At 41.8% G+C, this 19051-nt stretch overlaps 1 protein-coding gene across 1 annotated transcript; it reads right to left on the bottom strand.

Annotated features, from left to right (window-relative positions):
• Nucleotides 1-814: 814 nt before the first annotated feature.
• Nucleotides 815-14617, bottom strand: LOC143117499 (desmoglein-2.1-like). The gene is made up of 14 exons (XM_076279246.1): nt 14510-14617; nt 13843-13998; nt 11454-11592; nt 10913-11082; nt 10042-10176; nt 9448-9633; nt 9180-9321; nt 8747-9026; nt 8420-8562; nt 7798-8019; nt 6985-7236; nt 4179-4309; nt 2803-3135; nt 815-2140 (listed from the first exon to the last, which is right to left on the bottom strand). The coding sequence occupies exons 1-14, from the start codon at nt 14615-14617 to the stop codon at nt 815-817; spliced, it is 3723 nt and encodes a 1240-aa protein (XP_076135361.1).
• Nucleotides 14618-19051: the final 4434 nt, after the last annotated feature.

Here is a 19051-nt window from a genome sequence, read left to right as displayed (position 1 = left end):
TTGGGACACTGTAAAATGCCCATTCTATGTTAAAAAAAAAAAACATAGACAACATGTTGAAACTGACAAATTGTGCTATTTTATGAAAAATATACACATTTATCTTAAACCTTTTTTTGGAAATGGGGTTGTATTTCATTGTCTACTATTACAATTTTTTTTTTTTGCATCAGTATTACCGAGTTTCCAATGAGGCATCATCAGACTGAATATTCTGCTTTGCTGTGTGACCATGGGGAAAGCTAGATTAAGCTACAGGTATATGTCCTAGAGACCACCTCCTCTCTGACAGCTCAACTCATCAAAAGTCCTCACTTGTCTGTCTCCCTAATCTTTAGTATAAATAAGTCTCCTCAAGACAACTAGTCATGATCTTTCATAAACAGAGACTTCACTCTGTAGCATTAAGACACCAGCGAGAGCAATACCAGCGTTGCACTTTGCCACCATTTAGATTACGATTCCATTCTATTTTGTTGGCATCCATTGTTTATCCAATGCTTGCCAGTTAAACATATGTGCTCTGATGTGCGTGGCAAAGTGACAGCGCACTCACTCACAGCGCTTATTTGCTGAGCCCTTTAGCTGTTGCTCCTCTTTTGCACCTGGCTGTTGGTTGTTACTGTGAGGTGCTGTTCATTGGGGAGGGCCCAGCGTGAGTGGGATAGAGAGTTTGGATGGGCAAGGACACTACTGAATTTCCTGAAAAGAAACTACTTTTGAATTTCCCCTTGGGGATCAATAAAGTATCTATCTATCTATCTATCTATCTATCTATCTATCTATCTATCTATCTATCTATCTATCTATCTATCTATCTACTGCCGCGTAACAGACTACCACTGGATGGACTGTGGACTGATGGACTGGAGGGACCGCTGATGATTTCCTCACAAAGTAGCATTTCGTCACTGTGGGACCCCAGGACGCTACCCCTTTGCAGTGACCCTACATGTTGCTCAACCAGCACCAGGCCCTGAGCTCCCTGAACGTGTCCTCCCTGCTGCAGCACCAGACCTTGAGCGCCCTGAAAGCGTCCCCACTGGGGTATTACAAGACTCTCTGCTTGTCCCAAGTTAGCCTGTGCAGTGCCTGAGCCCTGGACGATCACCCCCTGTGCCCCCTGAACGTGGCCTTCCTGCTGCAACACCAAACCCTGACCACCCTGAACATGCCCACCCTGCTGTAACACCAAACCCTGACCACCCTGAACATGCCCACCCTGCTGTAACACCAAACCATGACCACCCTGAACGTGCCCACCCTGCTGTAACACCAAACCCTGACCACCCTGAACGTGCCCACCCTGCTGTAACACCAAACCTTGACCACCCTGAATGTGCCCACCCTGCTGTAACACCAAACCCTGTTCACCCTGAACATGCCCACCCTGCTGTAACACCAAACCCTGACCACCCTGAATGTGCCCACCCTGCTGTAACACCAAACCCTGACCACCCTGAACGTGCCCACCCTGCTGTAACACCAAACCCTGACCACCCTGAACGTGCCCGTCCTGCTGTAACACCAATACCTGACCACCCTGGGCCATCACCAGCCCCTGGGCTCCCTGCACCAGGCCTCCCCCCTGCAGCAGCATCCCTTCTGTAACTGTCTGACTCCCGTTGACCAGGATCATTCCCTGACCCAGACCCACTTGGGGCCTCTCAGCCAGCAGCACTGTGCTCTGGACCTGCTGCGGCTCCACCATGTAGTACAGGGGCTGCTGCTGCTGCACCAGCACAGTCTGGGTCGGCACGGCAACGGCTTCACACAATTGAATCCTGGGAAGAGTAGAGGAGTTGCTGATGGTCCTGCAGATCTCTGTGGGTTCAGTGTGGACAGGAGAAGGAGGAGGAACAGCCTCGGAAACCTTCACAGTGCTGACAGACATAGAACTTTCTCGCTCTGTTTTTGCTTGCAGCGACGTCTCACTTTGTTCCAGAATCAGTTTTGGTGGCTTGCAGATCTGGGCCAGGGTGGAGAACTCTGACCCCAGGTCATCCAGGAACTGAAGGTCATCATCAGACCCCAGGAGGCTGCTGCAGCCCACAGAGCCAGCAGGTGATCCCTGCCCCTCGTAGCCATAATCCAGCAACGTGTCCTTCTGAGGAACCTGCACAGCTATGCATGCTGACTTCTGTAACACAAACAAAGACACCCTTGTCATGTGTTCCATTTACATAAGACAAAACTAAAACTGTAACTTCTTAAAAAGAGGGATCTCCTGGCCAAGGCTTTTTTTTATTCAATCCAGCTGTATCTCTCACACTGCTGAGTGGCACACTGACTATCCTATCAGTACCAGTGTAAATATTGAAAATGAAGGAAGATCAAGTAGGTTTGTGTAAATAGTGAGGATAAAGAAAGGTCAAGTAGCATTCTAGAGGAAATTGTCACAAAAGGTGGTAAAGAGTTGAGTTGAAGCAACATTAAGATGAAGCTGAGTTACAGATTACAGATAGACGATTTGTATGGTGGTTTGTGAGGCAACAAACCTCCAAGAACAGACACTATGGATCTCATAGGCTTCTTCCTGTCCCTCATCTAATTTTCTGTCACCCACATTTACATTTACATTTATTTCTTCATTTAGCTGATGCTTTTATCCAAAGCGACTTACAAAAAGGGACAATCAAGGCACAGTGTAACTAGGACATATTCGTGCAGCAATAAGTACTACTTGCATACTGCCTACTGTACATACAGAAGTACTACCTGCTATACATACATAATGCGTTCATTATGGACTGTGAGACCGGCAACCACCTGGCACTGACGTTCCCAGTCTCTGCCTCTCACCTGGGTGAAGTACTCCATCAGTAAACCATCAGGTAGAGCAATATCTTCATAGAGGTCTGCCAAGCCTGCCTGCCTGCTCTCCTGCCATGTGACGGCGTGGTACGTTGAGCCTCTCTGGTGAGCAATGAGCGTGTTAGCCTGGCCTATGGCTTCATACTCCGCCATGCTCCTCATGTCCATCTCCACATGTTGGCTTGGCGCAAACTGGCTCATCTGCATCATCTGGCTGTAGGTGCTGCTGGACATTTGAGTGGTTTGCTGCTCCATTGCAGAACTGAGGGCCACAGGTGCTGCCTCTTTTATAGTAACTGGCAGCAGGCAGGTAGGGACCTCCTAAAAGCAAAGAGACAAACAAAACAAATATACTGTATTGCATTCTTGACGATCGTGTCAAGTGTTTTATGCAAATTAAAAAGAAACTAAACTATGTATTAACCACAGTGCCCAACAGCCCAGTGAACCAGAATCAGATTTTTATATCAGAATCAGAATCATAAAGAAGAATGAAGAAAATAAACATATTCCCATGTATAGCCCATCCTTGTGTAGCTACCTCATAGCTGAAGAAATGTTTGCAAAATCAAACATCAAAATGTGTAAACCTTGGTTAATACTTAGGAAATACAGTAAGCAATATGGTACGAGTGAGAGTGTCGGTAAAGGATATCCCCACGGCAGTGATTTGGCCATAGGTCTCCCCCCCCAAAATACAGTAACTCTAGTGTGAATTTATGGTGTCTGGTGGTGCCAAGCAATGAACATTGTCACTGTAACAAAGTTGGGTGAGAGGCTAGTACATTCGGCTGTCTTCATGTTATATGTTAATCTACTTCATTAACCTTCTCTCCTTGTCTCCATAAATGGAATGTTAGTGTGAGATAATTCATGCGTGGAGTAATTACTAGCGGTAAAGAATCTAGGATATCCCTAGCTTCGTTGACACCAGATCCTTCTCAATTAAGATTGAGAGTGGGTCTGTCAAAGGATCACTGACTTACGACTTCCAGCAGGGCGTAACTAGCAGTGAAATTAAACTTAAATTGGTGCATTAAACTCTTACCAAATAATTTCAGAAGTGCAGCAATGTTGTGAACAAAGGTTTTAAATGTAGGTGTTTACTCAATTCCAAAGAAATATACGTCCATGCCGTATTATTTAGCAATTGTATTTGCGTGCCAGTGTTTTAGAGATATTGGAAATGGGCTTCAACAGCCTCTTGGCCAGACAGACCTGCAGAGCAAATTCCAAATTTGCCAAAGGTTCGTATGTGTATTCCCAGGCTAGGATATCCCCACTCTGGGAATGCAGCTTGTCCAATTCTAAATTAATAAATTGTTCAACTGGACCTAACTGTTGGGGATACATAGATGCATTACCTTGTCTTCACCCTTGCCCTCAGTGTGATATGGGATCAGGTACTCTTTAACATCAAAAGGCAAGTCCATGAAACGGTCAGCCATGCCAGCTACAGATCCACACTGGCAGAACAGCAGCAGTAGGGGGACCACTTAACACACACAACACCACAACAGCACACAGAAACAGAGAGGACAAAGAGATTTAAAAATGAATTTGAATAGTCACCAAGATTTGCCTAACCATCAGGTTTTGAGTGTCACGAGATACTTTGAGTTTAGTGGTGGCTGAGACTTCACTGTCAAACCTTAAAAGGCACACTGTGCATAGCTAGAGCTTTAACTCTGTGTGGGTTTGTGATTAAAGGAACACACCAACATATTTGGAAATTAAGTTATTCTCAGTCTCTCCCAGAGTTAGATAAGATGATACACCCTTCTTGTCTCTGTGTTTGCAGTAACTCAGTCTGACACACTCACTATTAACCTACCGTAAAACTCCAAATAATAGCCCGGCTTTTATTTTCCCAAATCGCCAAACTGCACAGGCTAGTATTATAGACAGGCGTCTATATGAGACAGGCCTTTAATTCCCTTTACACAAAACGTTTCCTCTCCAAAGATGAAAAATATTATCGAATTAATTATTTCAAACACACTGAATGTCTACCTATATGACTAGGCTATCTGATGACAATTACAGATCATCATTCATTTAGTGTTGAGATGTTGTTCATTGAGTGAGATACAGTAAGATCCAAATGGGGATAGCCAGAACAGATGAAACACGTTTTAATTAAACGTAATTTACAAAGAGATCGTATCACACTGAAAGCTCATATTTTGTCACTAGCAAATAGCCTATGCGAATAAAACAGCATGAGAGAGCATGAACCATATAGTTTCTCCCGTTTTGTATTTGCCAAATTTGACAACAGTCTACATTTCAAATCATAGCCTACTTCCAGGTGCGCGGGAACATATTTTTGACCAGGTGTGCTGAAAAACAAAATAATCATGGATGTCCGACGATTTCTCCCCTGCATATGATTCGAATTTAGTCAGCTAAATACACCATTTCAGCGCCGTGTATGAGTAGGTCTAAGAGTGAGAAGTTTTATAATGCCCTGGGCAGCCACATTCCACTGCAACTATGCGCAGCACTTGCCTTTCCGACTCAATAAAATAAAAACTGTGCGCGCACACACCAGTCCCATAGAAGCGCATCATTAACCTATTTCAGTATATAGCCAGAGAATGTCCGTAGACGGGCTCTGATATAGCCTAGTCTAAGGTAAATTCCTTTTCTGACTTCTTTCTTTTTATCGCCAATGCCATTTAGAAAAAAGAATAACGTTCACAAACCCTTCTGGTTTTGTTGCAAGCTTACCATCGGTTTTAGAAGTTTAAATACAACCCGAAACTAAAAAAAAGACCAGGCCTCTACTGGAGCCTCGCCAGGCGTACCTGTAGACTCGCCAGGCGTTTAAAAGAGACAGGCGTCTCTTTGGGACTCGGCTATTATTTGAAGTTTTACGGTAGTTTAGCATAGGTCATTGGAACCAACATGTACCAATGTAAAATATGAGACACAGCCATTTTGTATGTATACACAGTAAGTAAACTAGTGAGGATACTATTTATATACTTCTAGCACACATTTTAGTTCTGTTAAGTATTTTTAAGGTGTACAAGTAGTAAACCTTTAGTGCACTACAAATGTTTACTAATAAACAACATTTATATTGCTTATTTATACTGCATTTATGTTACACACACATACACACACACGCACGCACACACACACACACCAATGGCATAGGCCCCCATGCAAGCCGCCAACCAGCACATCGGGAGTACTTTTAGGGTTAAGTGTAACTCTGGCGAAAATTGACCCCAGGGTGTTTTTCTGCATTAAAACATATCAAATAAGCTGTGGAGACAGCACCTTTATTGATCAACCACTACAGAGCTTGCCCCGGTATACGCTATAGCCCCAAATCCTAAACAGTGGATTAGCTAAGGGCAGTGAGCAAACGCTTCCCAAATAGCATTTTTACCAGTAATATTGCTCAGGGTACCTACACATAAAACGAAGCACCAACAACGTAGTTAGTGAACCCAGAGTTTATTACATGAGACTGTTAAGTTACCAACACTTACCAACTGCACCCCTACCAGCTCCTCCAAACCAGTATCGCAAGGATTCATTGTATTGTCACGTCTGGTTAAATTAATTTAAAGGAGAATCTGTTGTGCAGCCTCTCAAAGAGCAGTCTCTCGCCATATATATATATATATATATATATATATATATATATATATATAAGACTTTTCCATCAGTATACCGGTAAGTATATTACGTATATTTAAGTATAAGTACCAAGTATAGGTTAAATATACTTAAACCATTATGTATACTTACCAGTATAAGCCAAGTATTATTCAATTTAGTGTGTCTCTGATCAGTACACCGAAAGTAAGCTATACATATACTTAGTTCAAAATAAGTAGACCAACAGTACATTTCCATAAACTTCTTTTCGGATTTCAGAAGGATTGTATTTATAATACATTTATATATTATATATATATATATATATATATATATATATTAATTTTGCCTCAGTATTTCTACACATTGTAATTATAGTAGTTACAATATGTTAATAGGAAAATGTTGGAGTTATTTTGTATGTTTTGGGAGCTATAGGCTAGTTGGTTCGAGATGAGAAGGGTATGTATCATCTTATCTAACTATGGAATAAGCTAATTCCCTAAAATGTTGTCGTGTTCCTTCAACATGTATCTGTGTGTATTGACTCACCCAATAAGACGGCCAGTCCTGCCAACACAACACCAATAGCTGGTGCTCCAAAACTGACAGAACTGGGGGAGGAGCCATCTGCACCCCCATATCCTCTGAGACTGCAGCCATATCCATCTGTGCAAGTGCAGACCTCCAGCTCCAGCGTCTGCTTGTCTGGGCAGGACAGACCCTGAGCATCGGTTACCTCCACTGTGATTGTGTAGACTCCTGGCCACAAGGGCTCCACCGAATGCAGGGCCACTGCTGTGCCTGCCAAATGCCAGGGAACACAGACATGTCTACAGGTTGGCCATTTGATCACAGCTTAGTCATCTCAAAAAAAGCAGGCTTGCAAGTCTGTTCAAACGTATTTGATGAATGCAGCACCAATAATAATTGAAATCACCTTAAATCAAGCACTTTTCGTTTGGTCCTTGGTTCAAATATAATCTACGCTGTTTTGGACAAAAGCATCCGCTAATAAATTTAAATATAAACATAAACACAAACTATTTGACTTCCTGTGAAATGTACCTTTAAGGGGGAACCATCAGAAGAACAGCCATCACAAGAAACCTCGAACAGATGTGGGCTTGGTCACATCGCTTAGGGCTCGTATCTCTTGTCTTGATACTTGACTCAGTGCTTTAACATTAGAAATTAAGACTCACTGCCTGGCCAACAATGACTTTGTCGCACCTCTGGTAGTCTCTAAAACGTCTTCATGACCGGCTATGATTTCTAATGACTAAAAGTGTCACCTCAGATATGCTTTATTAAGATACAGTATGCTTGTAAGAACTTTTGTAAAGGATTTGAAATGCCCCTTACCATTGAGCTTCTCCGTCTCCCATGGTCCTGTGGTCTGCTCTGAAATGATGGAGAAGTGAAGTGGTTCTCCATTGGGGCTGAAATCTTCATCAATGGCAGACATGTACACAACTTTAGAATCTGTGCAGATATTCTGGTATGTGCTCGTCAGTTTCGGGCAGTTGTCATTTGAATCCTGCACATTAATGGCAATGGTTCCAGTGGCTGTTCTTCCTGATCCATCTGTGTGAAACATTAAGAGTTAATCATGAAGTCAATCGAAAAACCCAACTGAAAATGAAATTGCCATACTTTATATGTTTTTCAGACAGTAAAGAAAATCAATTCAGGCATCCAACAACATGATGACTAATCTCTGTAGAGTGTGGGTAGTGGTAGCATAGTGGCTAAGGAGCTGGGTTAGCATGCAGTAGCCAAAAAAGTTGTGGGTTTAATTCTCAGCTTCCACCGTTGTGCCCTTGAGCAAGACACTTAACCCTGAATTGCTCTGGGGAGAACGGCCCTTGTAGTATAATTGATGTAAGTCGCTTTGGATAAAAGCATCTGCTAAATGAATAAATGTAAATGTCAATAAATGTAAACTGATAGAGCATGAGTGAGGCTTCTGAGGTCTCATAGTCACCTTGGGATAGACAGAGGACCTCAGCATAGTATGTGCCATTCTTTAGGAATGGAGATTCTCGATCTGGCATCTTGTTCAGTCTGATCTCTGCGGTGTCTTCATCAATGGTCAACCAGTTGTCAGGGTCAAATCCTTTAGCATACCTACACATTTAGTCAATTGACACAGAAAAAGAACACTGTACAGTTAAAAAAATGTTTAATGATTGAGTTGTTTAATTACCGGTATTCAATTGTTTTAGGAATGAGTATAATTTAATAATTATGGGGAATGTCATTATGCATGATGATTCTTTTCTAATACTGAAGTATTCTTTCTGACACTTACTTGACATCATCTAGGTCTTCTCCAGTATCCCCATCCACTGCTGGGTACACAGCTATGACTGAGTGAAGTTCAATCTCTTCTGGGTTTTCTGACAGTGGCACGTCTTTTACCCCCGGTTCAAAACTAGGTCCATCAGGCATGTTTTTGACCGCAATTGAAATAGGATAACTTTTACCAGGCTTTTTCCCTGGTTTGGATGGCTTGGGCCCTGGCTTCCCTCCAGGTTTGGGCCCTGGCTTCCCTCCAGGTTTGGTACCTGGCTGCCCTCCTGGTTTGGTACCTGGCTTAACAGGTTTACCATCAGGGGAGACAGGATTGCCACCTCCACCGCCACCACCACCTCCGCCACCACCACCTCCACCACCACCACCCCCTCCACCACCTCCACCACCACCACCTCCACCAACATCAATGGCAATAGGAACTGCAGCACCAGGGCCAGGTTCTGCCTCTAATTCCTGATCTGGCCACTCAAATCCCAATCCAAGAGCCAAGGCTGTGCCATTGACAAATGGAGCGACATTCTTCAGCTCCAATTCAAGATTCAGCTTTTTGATCTTCTCATAGTCCACAGGCTTAACACAAAATAAAAGGTGACATATTGAGAAGGTGGGAATAAGGTGAAAAGTATCTGATAATTATAAACACACAGGTACTGAAGCCTACTAAAACCGATGTGGAGAGAACCACTGTAAACCTACCTTAACCAGCTTCAGGATACCTTCATTGGTCTTTGGATCTGTGTGGATTGTGAAAAGATCTCCTTCATTCCCAGAAACAATATTGAAAATAGTCAGCCAGTTATCACTGTCCTTTAAATCCACATCGAGAGCTTTGATTCTCATCACCACCACGTCCACAGCTCCTTCGTCCACATTGCCAGCGTACTGGAGAAAAGGGCAATATTGCATGTCTTTAAGCATTTGTCCACAGAGTAATAATATGAAGTGTTGATCAGGACATGTTGTAGCTATCTGTGCTTAAATTCGGAACACCTGTGGGGTACCGCCATGAACGTAAACAAAAAAGAAAACATCAGCTCTGAATTATGTCATAAATCTCCCACGTGTATAATATTTGACTGAAAGGAAATTTGAAATATCATAGTAGTCATAAACTACGGTTAAGTCGATGATTTTGGCAACAGTGACAGTCTGTTGGTTGTATACATATTATATATTCTAATACCTCTGCACCCAATTAAATAGTGTCAGAGATATGCAAGTTCCCATTTCAGTTTCTATATACAGTATCTCTATTACAAGCCAAAGGGTAACAGTCTAATTTTACCACACCTCCTCCTTCTCGAGAGTAGGGACGTTGTCGTTGATATCTTGTAGAGTAATCTTCACTGTACCAGTTGCAGTGTTTCCATTTGGAGCCCCATCCATATCCACTCCTTGGACAGTCAGTTCATAGTAATCGTGGGTCTAGTGGATAGAATGTTGTTAACATAATGTTTTTATCATGTTTTTTGAACTACACTCTAAACTGCACAAAAAATTGCTTGACTGAAGACTCTGGTTTGCAAGCGGTGGGGATTCTGTGTTAAAGAAAGCTACTTTTTGACAATTATGTTGGTTGAACAATCATCATTTTCAAATAAAAGTGAGTGAATAGGTTTGTTGTGGTTGGGGACAGGGACAGTGTTGAAGCTTTGCAGTAGTCTTAAACGATGGTTCGGAGTAATTTCACCCTAGGGTCCTTTGCACCATGACCCCGAGCCAAACACCCTCCCAGAACCTTTTTTTCCTTGGTCGAACCCTGGTCGAGTAGCGCTGTCAAAAACGAATGACGTTCTGCAGTCGTGATGGAACCAACTTTTATCTTTTATCTAAATTACCCCACTAATAATGCCCTGAATGGTATGAAACTTCTGCAGTAGTACAACTATGACCTTTAGTCCAATAACGACGCATTAGAAAGTTTGTAAGTGCAGCAGGAGTTTATTTAAATAAGACTTGCCTGATTATCTGCTACATACCGCTGCGTCGATGTTTCTTCCGTAATTTGGGAAAAGCCTCGGGGTCATGGTGCAAAGGACCCTAGGGTGAAATTACTCCAAACCATCGCTTTAATGAGCAACAATCTCTCCGTACACCACAGTGCCAGGGTGAGCCAGAGATAATCAGTGAAAAACCATGCAGAATGCTGAGCCAGCCTCACCTCACGGTCCAGAGTTGGCTCTTTCACAAATAGCTGTCCTGTGTCCCTGTTGATGGAAAACAGCATTCCAGAACCTGGAGGCTCTTGCTTGATGATGCTGTAGGCGATTTTTGAATTAACTGTCCCTTTCAGGTCTTCGTCGTGGGCGGTCACATTCATTATAACAGTTCCTAGTAAAACACAATTGAGTCAAAAGAGAAAAAGCATCTCGAAACAGAGACTGCTAGCACACAGATTGAAGAGGACCATTCTGTCAAGTGGAACAGAATTAATTTTACAACAAACATGTTTACAGTACATTTGTAAACATGAAATGGTTTAACAAATTAGATTTTTTCCTGAAAATATTCAAATATTGACTCAAAATAGCAACTGAATGTTAAGAAATTACCATTTTGATGTGATGTCATATGCACCTACGCCCTGTTTTATCAGGAATAATGCAGCATTCCAAAAAACAGATTCTACATATTACATCTTTGAGAACAGAGGAGATACTCAAGAGTCTCTGGTTTTCAAATAGACCAGACCGTTTCCATACCGACTGTGCTGCATTCTCTGACAGTGCCGCTCTGGATTTCGAACTTTGGAGGGTTGTCATTTTGGTCAACGACAATGACAGTAAGCTCAATGGCTTCCTCTGCCTCAGCGCCACCAAGGAACGTGGCAATTCCAGTAAGCTGTTTGAGGAAACAGCTTTTTTTAAATTGATTTTTGTTGATGATTGTTGGTGCCTGATGTTGCTTTATATACAAACTCACACAAACAAATATATAGAGACCTGTCTACCATCTCATTCACATTACTCCAATTTGTGCCTCAAGGGGGCAGTCAAGAACTAAAATGTGAATGAGAATGGGAGGGGACCTACCATATGCAGCGTATTACCAGAGAATGTCTAATAAGGGGAGAACTGCCACTCTCGGAAAACTTCCGGTTTCTAAACTGGTTGCAGTTCCTTCTGTGGTTCCACATGAGGGCGCTCGTCCACGAGTGCAGAATGCATGGAGGTCTATGGAGCTGTACCCCTCAAAATCCACTTTTCTCGGGATATAATTTTTTTTCAAGTAATAATTTGAGTAGTAAATTATTCAGGTAATAATTATGACCGCCGCGCAGCGAAGCGGCGGTCATATAGGTTTAGTCAGAATTTTTTTTTTTTTTTTTTTTTTTTTTCGCATGCCCAAACTTCTGTCAATGAGTCCCGGGACACTGAAAGACCGGGGTACACGAAACTTGGTGGGCATGTAACCCCACATGGATAGCATGGAACCATCGTTTTTCGTTTTGATCTGTAGCCCCCCCGCTGGACTGGACCCCCCGAAAGGAGGGTAGGGCAGACACAGTTTTCTGTGAATATCGAGAACCGTAGGGCCTAGGAGGTCCACCTTTTTTATGTATGTTGGTCTTAAGGGGGCATGTCAACCCATCCCATTACCACTTATTTCATGTATAGCGCCACCTAGTTAAAAATTAAAAAGCAAAAAATTAGGTGTTTTCATCACAATATCTCTGGCTGTCAAGGTCAAAACTGCACGAAATTAAAAGTGTAGGATCATTATGACACCCTCCGAATGCATGCCAAGTTTTGTGTACTTTCGTTCATGGGGGGCCTTACAATAAAATAATTTATGTGTTCATTTAGTGACGTACACCAACAAGGATTCCCGGGACACTGAAAGACCGGGGTACACAAAACTTGGTGGGCATGTACCCCCACATGGATAGCATGGAACCGTCATTTTTCGTTTTGATCTGTAGCCCCCCCGCTGGACTGGACCCCCCGAAAGGAGGGTAGGGCAGACAAAGTTCTCTGTGAATATCTTGAGAACTGTAGGGCCTAGGATGACCATTTTTTTCCGTATGTTTGCCTCCAGGGGTCATGTTAACCCATTTCATGTGCACACATGTGCACAAACAGATACACACACACACATTCACAGTAATCATACGTATGACACATACTCACACAGTAGACATATGTACGCTTGCATGCACAGGCACATACGCAGGCACACACACAAGCACGCACACACACACACACACACACCCACACACACACACACACTCACACACACACACACACACACATAACATAAACATAACACAAACAATCAAGAATTTCTCAGAATTATGAACAGGCAAGATGGAGGTGGGGTTGTATAAAATTAATTTTACATGTGAAATCTATGAACTAATCATGTTTTGGTACTTGTTGTCTAGCAGATACCAAGAATTGAGTGTGGATAATGCAATTTAGTGATACAGTTAGAATCATATAGGCCTTTCAGCGTGATTTCTTTTTGTGGAAAAAATGTGCTGACTGGGCGGCGGTCATATTTTGTACCGCTCTGCGGTACATCTAGTTTGAGTATTGTATTCGAAAGGGGAGGCAAAGAAAATACACTTGGTTGAGTATTATATTTTTTAAAGTCACTTAATTGTTCTTAAAAGCCTTTCAAATGTGTCAATGACGTCATTCATTAGCACAATGCTAGCGCGACCCAACCTGTAAGAAATCAAAAAGACATAAGTACTCGTTCATTCAACTTTTGACCTATAACCCATGTTGAAGTTATACAAACTACAATCAAATCTGAGATTTGTCAACAACAATCAGGTGAAAGAGACAATTTTAGCCGTCTAGCTCCATTGACTCCCATTCATTCTGCACTCATGGCGATCGCCCCCAGTGGAACTCTGGTGGAAATGCATCCAAAATTCGGTACAATGGGACTTAATACGGAGTGGCAAGGCTCTCCGTAGACGGGCTCTGGTATTACTATGTGAAGTAGCAAGCTCATTTCAAGGTTCAGCTGCCAGAACATGTTTTATGTGTAAGCATTTAGGTGAAATGCAGATTCTGTAGCCTACACCAACGCTTCAGACTATTACACTGTGTTGTTTTCAAGACTTGGAGAGAGACTCACATTATACTGATGGATTTCCTCTCTGTCCAAAATTTCAGTGACTTTGACAAAGCCAGTGTCAGGGTCAATGATAAAGCGGTTGACAGGAGGCCCGCTTGCTCCTGGTCCATTCAGGCTGTATTTCACTCTTTTCTCCTCATCAAGGTCTGAGCGAATCTAATTAATCAAACAAAAACAACATTATGAATTTAGAGATTCAGGCCTTATTCATAATCAATTACACTTTTGTCAAATGAAGGACAACTCATCATATCTCTCCAGTTGTCAGTCCAGTGTTTGTTTGTTTGTGTGTGTTTGTATGTATGTGTGTTTAAGGTGTTAAATAACCAGGACTATACAGTGTTGGTCCTTGCTCTGTAAATGGGAAACAAGTGGCATGGACAGAGCCATAAAACCAACTGTAAACAAGTTGTTGCCCTTGTGTGCAGTAAGTGGTGATGAGCTTAAATGTCAGTACCTTTTAACCGTTTTGAGGACTGCATATTTTAGTGATAACACACTCATAAAAAGAGCTTACAGTTTAACCTGTTGGACCTGTATTTCATATTTGCATATAAGCCCAAGAACAAAATAAGTGTATTGCCCTGGGGCCTGTTAAAAAGACCATATCTTTTTGGTATGGATTGTTGTTAAAGTGCAAGGACTCAGGTTGTCACATAAAACAAACCTTGGCAATGTACTCTCGTTTTGTGTAGTCAACATTCTCCTCCAATTTTGTGGGTGCTATGATCCATTCTCGCTTGTGCCGTCTGTGGCTGTTTGCTTTTGCTGACATCATACAGACCTTTAAGAAGACAATCCATGTTAGGTTAGTTCAGCTCTCCCAGGCCTTCTTAAACATGGAATTCAAGGACTTTTCAAAGAACTTTCTATGCCCAATGCTCAAACTCAAGGAGCCAACACAGCATAGTGTGAGATATCAAGGTTAATTACTGTATTACTGTTACAATACAGATTATCTTTTCTAATGAGAAGGCTTAGGCTTTCATTACGTTTTAAAAAAGCTCACAATCAAACAACAAAGACAAAGAGAGAGCTGCTTGAATGTGTGAACACATTACAACATATCTGAACAGCGATGTGACCCATACTGCATGAGTCTTATTCCATGAATTTATATTTTCACAAATGGAGTTGCAACGTATAGACACAAGACAAAAATCAGACGTGATCTATCTATCTATCCTATGTGGTCTCCTGCTTTTGCAATGACTCATGTTTATTTCAGGAATATATACAGGCCCGGAGTGGGTAATCGGGAGACGTTAATCTATCTTCTCTTAAAGTTGGCTACACACGTTCGCATTCTATGCCTAACACCGCAGCCTCTGCATAGGTTGTTCTCCCCTCCCAAGAAGAGTCAATTGGTTGGGTCCATATAGCCCGTCTTTCCTAAAAAGTTTTCTCAGATACCAGCCGGGCCGGCCCTACCGCAGTGATAAGCGTCAGGGAGGATGGATGGTAGGGATGTCCATGAGGAAGTCCATGAGGGACTGAAAAGGCCAGGTAAAAAAGACGAAAAGTATTGGAGGGAAATGCTGCCAAATGTGCCATGCTTCCAATTTTTTTTGAAGAGGACAGACATAAGTGGCAACTGGTAAAGAGAGATAGCCATGATTATAATGGCGTAATTGGGCTAATAACCTACTGGACGTTGTAGCGTTGTCAACCTATTCGCAAGTAACATATTAAATGAATTAAAATATTAGCATTTTGGTATCATCCAATATGGCTATTCATAGACTTTGCAAATATTATGCTAATATTGATAACAAAACTCAAGCTTGATCTGTGTATGCAGTAGCCTATAGGCCTAAAAACAAAAGTAGCCTGAGCAGCAGATCAACCAGTCCCCCGCTGAAAATGATGAGCCCGAATTATTGTTTCTCATTTTCCCTCTCTGATAATCTTCCCATTTTGTAACATGTTAAGAAAATTCTGCCATCAACAACCATGGAATTTCAGCCTCTAACAACTATAGTCAGTGAACACATTGCTTCAGGAGAGCAAACAGGGGAAATTGATTTATTGGCTTTTTGGGTTCAAATATGAAAAACCGTGTGCCAGATTCACAGACTCAGCAGTCTACCTACCTTTACTAGGCTTTATGCTGGTACCATCTTGCACTTAGGCCAACCATCGTGCTATTTTGTTGGCGCTGCTCGATAAAATTCATTGTCCGGGGTTTCCCAGTTAAAAACATCAGCGCTGATGTGCGTGGCAAGACACAGCACACTCATGTCGGCGCCGGTATGTGCAGCTCTATACTGCTCCCTGACTTAACCATCATGCTGAAGACACAGGAGTCACCTCCGCTGATGTGATGCCATTTAGTCTCATTCTATGGTGACCACCAAGAGATATTGCTCTTACTCTGCACGTCCATACATTTACATTTATTCATTTAGCAGACGTTTTTGTTAAGATATGTTCATTATGTCCTCAGTTGTATGTAATGCTGTACTGTTCAGTGTTTATGTATGCCTATATGCAGTGTTGCCACAGTTACCTTGAAAAAGTAATCTGATTACTGATTACTGATTACTCCTTTAAAAAGTAACTTAGTTACTTTACTGATTACTTGATTTTAAAAGTAACTAAGTTAGATTACAAGTTACTTTATTAGTTACTTTCAGCAGCTGCCGACAACAACCCCAATAAAAATGATAACGGTTTTGTCAATACTCAATATAGGAAGTGCATTTTAACAGCAATGTATAGTAGACATCCAAACCTAACCTACTTAGATACTGAAATTCAGATGTTTGTTCAATAATGTCTAAGTACACCAAATAAGGAAGGCCTATTGATAGAAACTGTTATAGTAAAATATGTAGATTTTTTTTCATGTAGCCTTGGCAACTAGCCAACTTGTAGCCTAGCCTATAGGCCTGAATAATATGCAAATGAAATTACACTTGTTAAACTCACCTCAACAAGTCTTTTGCAATCATTTAACCCGCCGTGAGCAATGCTAAAGTTGCTGTTACAAACAGTGCAGTGTGCAAGATTATCATTATGTTTTAATCTTTTGAGACAATTGGGTACACTTTTGTGTAGTCTGATGTGAAATGGGTCTTAAATCTTCCTTTTTGAGGGGCACTGACGCTGCCATGACGCTTCTGTTCCTAGATACACTGAACTGATTAATTATGTTTGGGAGAAAAGAGATATAAGCACTTACACTGAAAACGGATTGGTTGATTTAGCAAAACAGACCAGGATGCTCTCTGTCTTGGATGCGCTTCAGGCACAAACGCACCCCTCCTCTCTCTCTCCCTCTCCGTTGTGTGCGCATTAAGCTATGCACACGCGATTTGAAGCAAAGATTCTAGAATCTTTGATTTGAAGTCCGGTCTGGCTTGCGTGCTCTTGTTCGCTCTAGGTTCCGGGAGATTTTATGTAATTTGTGGGCGTCAGGAAGCCGCTATCAATATGTGGGAGACTCCCAAAACTTCGGGAGACTTGGGATGTCTAGCTAGACAGCACTTTGTCGCCAGCACAGAATGTACAATGTACCTTAATGTTGTCATGTTTAACTGACACAAACTCAAAGTAATCACTGATGAAATGTGCATCTCTCTCTCTCCCTCCATTGTTGTTTACGTTTGTGTCGCTGTGTCGTGAATTGTCCTCATGCTGAAAACGTGAGCATAGCCTCTACATGACATTAATACCCAAGACAAGAAGAAAGCAAAGAATATATCTTTTTATTAAGGAACATGACAAAAATAGTAACGCACAGTAACTTAGATAAGTAACTTTAATCTGATTACTGGTTTGTAAATAGTAGCGCGTTAGATTACTCGTTACTGAAAAAAGTGGTAAAAATAGACTAACGCGTTACTAAGTAACGCGTTACTGGCATCACTGCCTATATGTTATGCCACAAGGAGGCGCTACGGTGCAGGCCATAGAGGGCGCGTTTGCGTCATTATGTTTGTTATAATTGATTTGCCGTAGTTGAACTAGAAGCTGTATGACCGTGAGACTGATGTGTCTGCAGTACAACAATAAATATGCCAAGGACGGCTAAAGATGGTTCATCTCTACTTTTCCTCCGAATGCAACGTTAGCTGCAATAGTGAAGCATAACAACAGTTTTTTTTATCCAAAGCAACTTGCATTAAGGTGGAAGTTGGGAATTGAACCAACAACCATACTCATATGCGACTCCTTTGTAACCTTTTCTCACATTAAAATAGGCTCAATAAGCACTGAAACACTTTCCTTATTTCAGTATCAAAATTTAACAATAAAAAAAACCCCTTTGATCTCTAAACCCCTTCAGTCTAGTTTCCAAGGTCAATGTAGTAAAGAGGCCTATGCCCCTAGCATATAAGCAGATGTATGGCCATTTCCTTTGATGTGGAGCAAAATTTGAATCCAATTTAAATCCAAAATTTTTATCTCACGGTTGGAACCTCCATAACTGATAGTATATTTTTACTACCATATTTCTCTTAAGACTCAATCAGGACGATGCGAGATCAAGATCCAGGCTTTATTCTTTTCAATGAGGGGCCAGTGGCCCTCAAGGGAGAGAAGTACATGTTTGTTTCACCCCATCATGGATTTCACCAGATTCTCAGTACTTCTCTGACTACACAGAAACAGTCTACCAAATTTAAGTTACACACAAAGAGAAGGAGTGACCTACTAGTATGAATATGCAAGGTAAAGGTGTGGTGTGTGGGGGATGTGGCCTTTTGGCCAACTTCTATTGTCTTTTAATTAAAACTACCCCCTTTCCTGGGAAGTCCTTCAGAGGCCTGGACACATGCTGTTCTACAAACATTAACATTTCACACCTGGTGATAGCTTGTCTAGAGGCCTTTTGCCTTTCATTGAATTCAAGGATAAACAAAGGATGCTTGCATACAGACCAAAGACACACACAGGGTACACATGGGTACAAAAATCACAGATGACCATAAGAAGTACGCAGTATGTACATTTACAGAAATGAGGCTGATTCACAACACTTTCAGATGATAACAGTATTGTTGTGGGCAGACGCACATTGGTGTGCTGTGAGTCAGTGAAGGATATATTCCAATAGCTAGTTTTTCACATTTTTCAACTGCCTGCTGGAGCATCAAAACAATCACGTGAGGATTCTCTAAACTTTGTCAGCAACTGAATAAAACCACCTTTCCCAATCTGTGAATAATGTAATAACTTGCCTTTCTTTTGTGCTCAGCTCACT

Source organism: Alosa pseudoharengus, unplaced genomic scaffold, assembly GCF_046254945.1.
Source record: "Alosa pseudoharengus isolate Yale_2024_CS ecotype anadromous, Long Island Sound unplaced genomic scaffold, YU_APseudo_1.1 YU_APseudo_1.1_scf_11, whole genome shotgun sequence".
In the NCBI taxonomy this organism is placed as follows: Eukaryota; Metazoa; Chordata; class Actinopteri; order Clupeiformes; family Clupeidae; genus Alosa; species Alosa pseudoharengus.
This window is presented reverse-complemented; position numbering and strand designations above follow the sequence as displayed.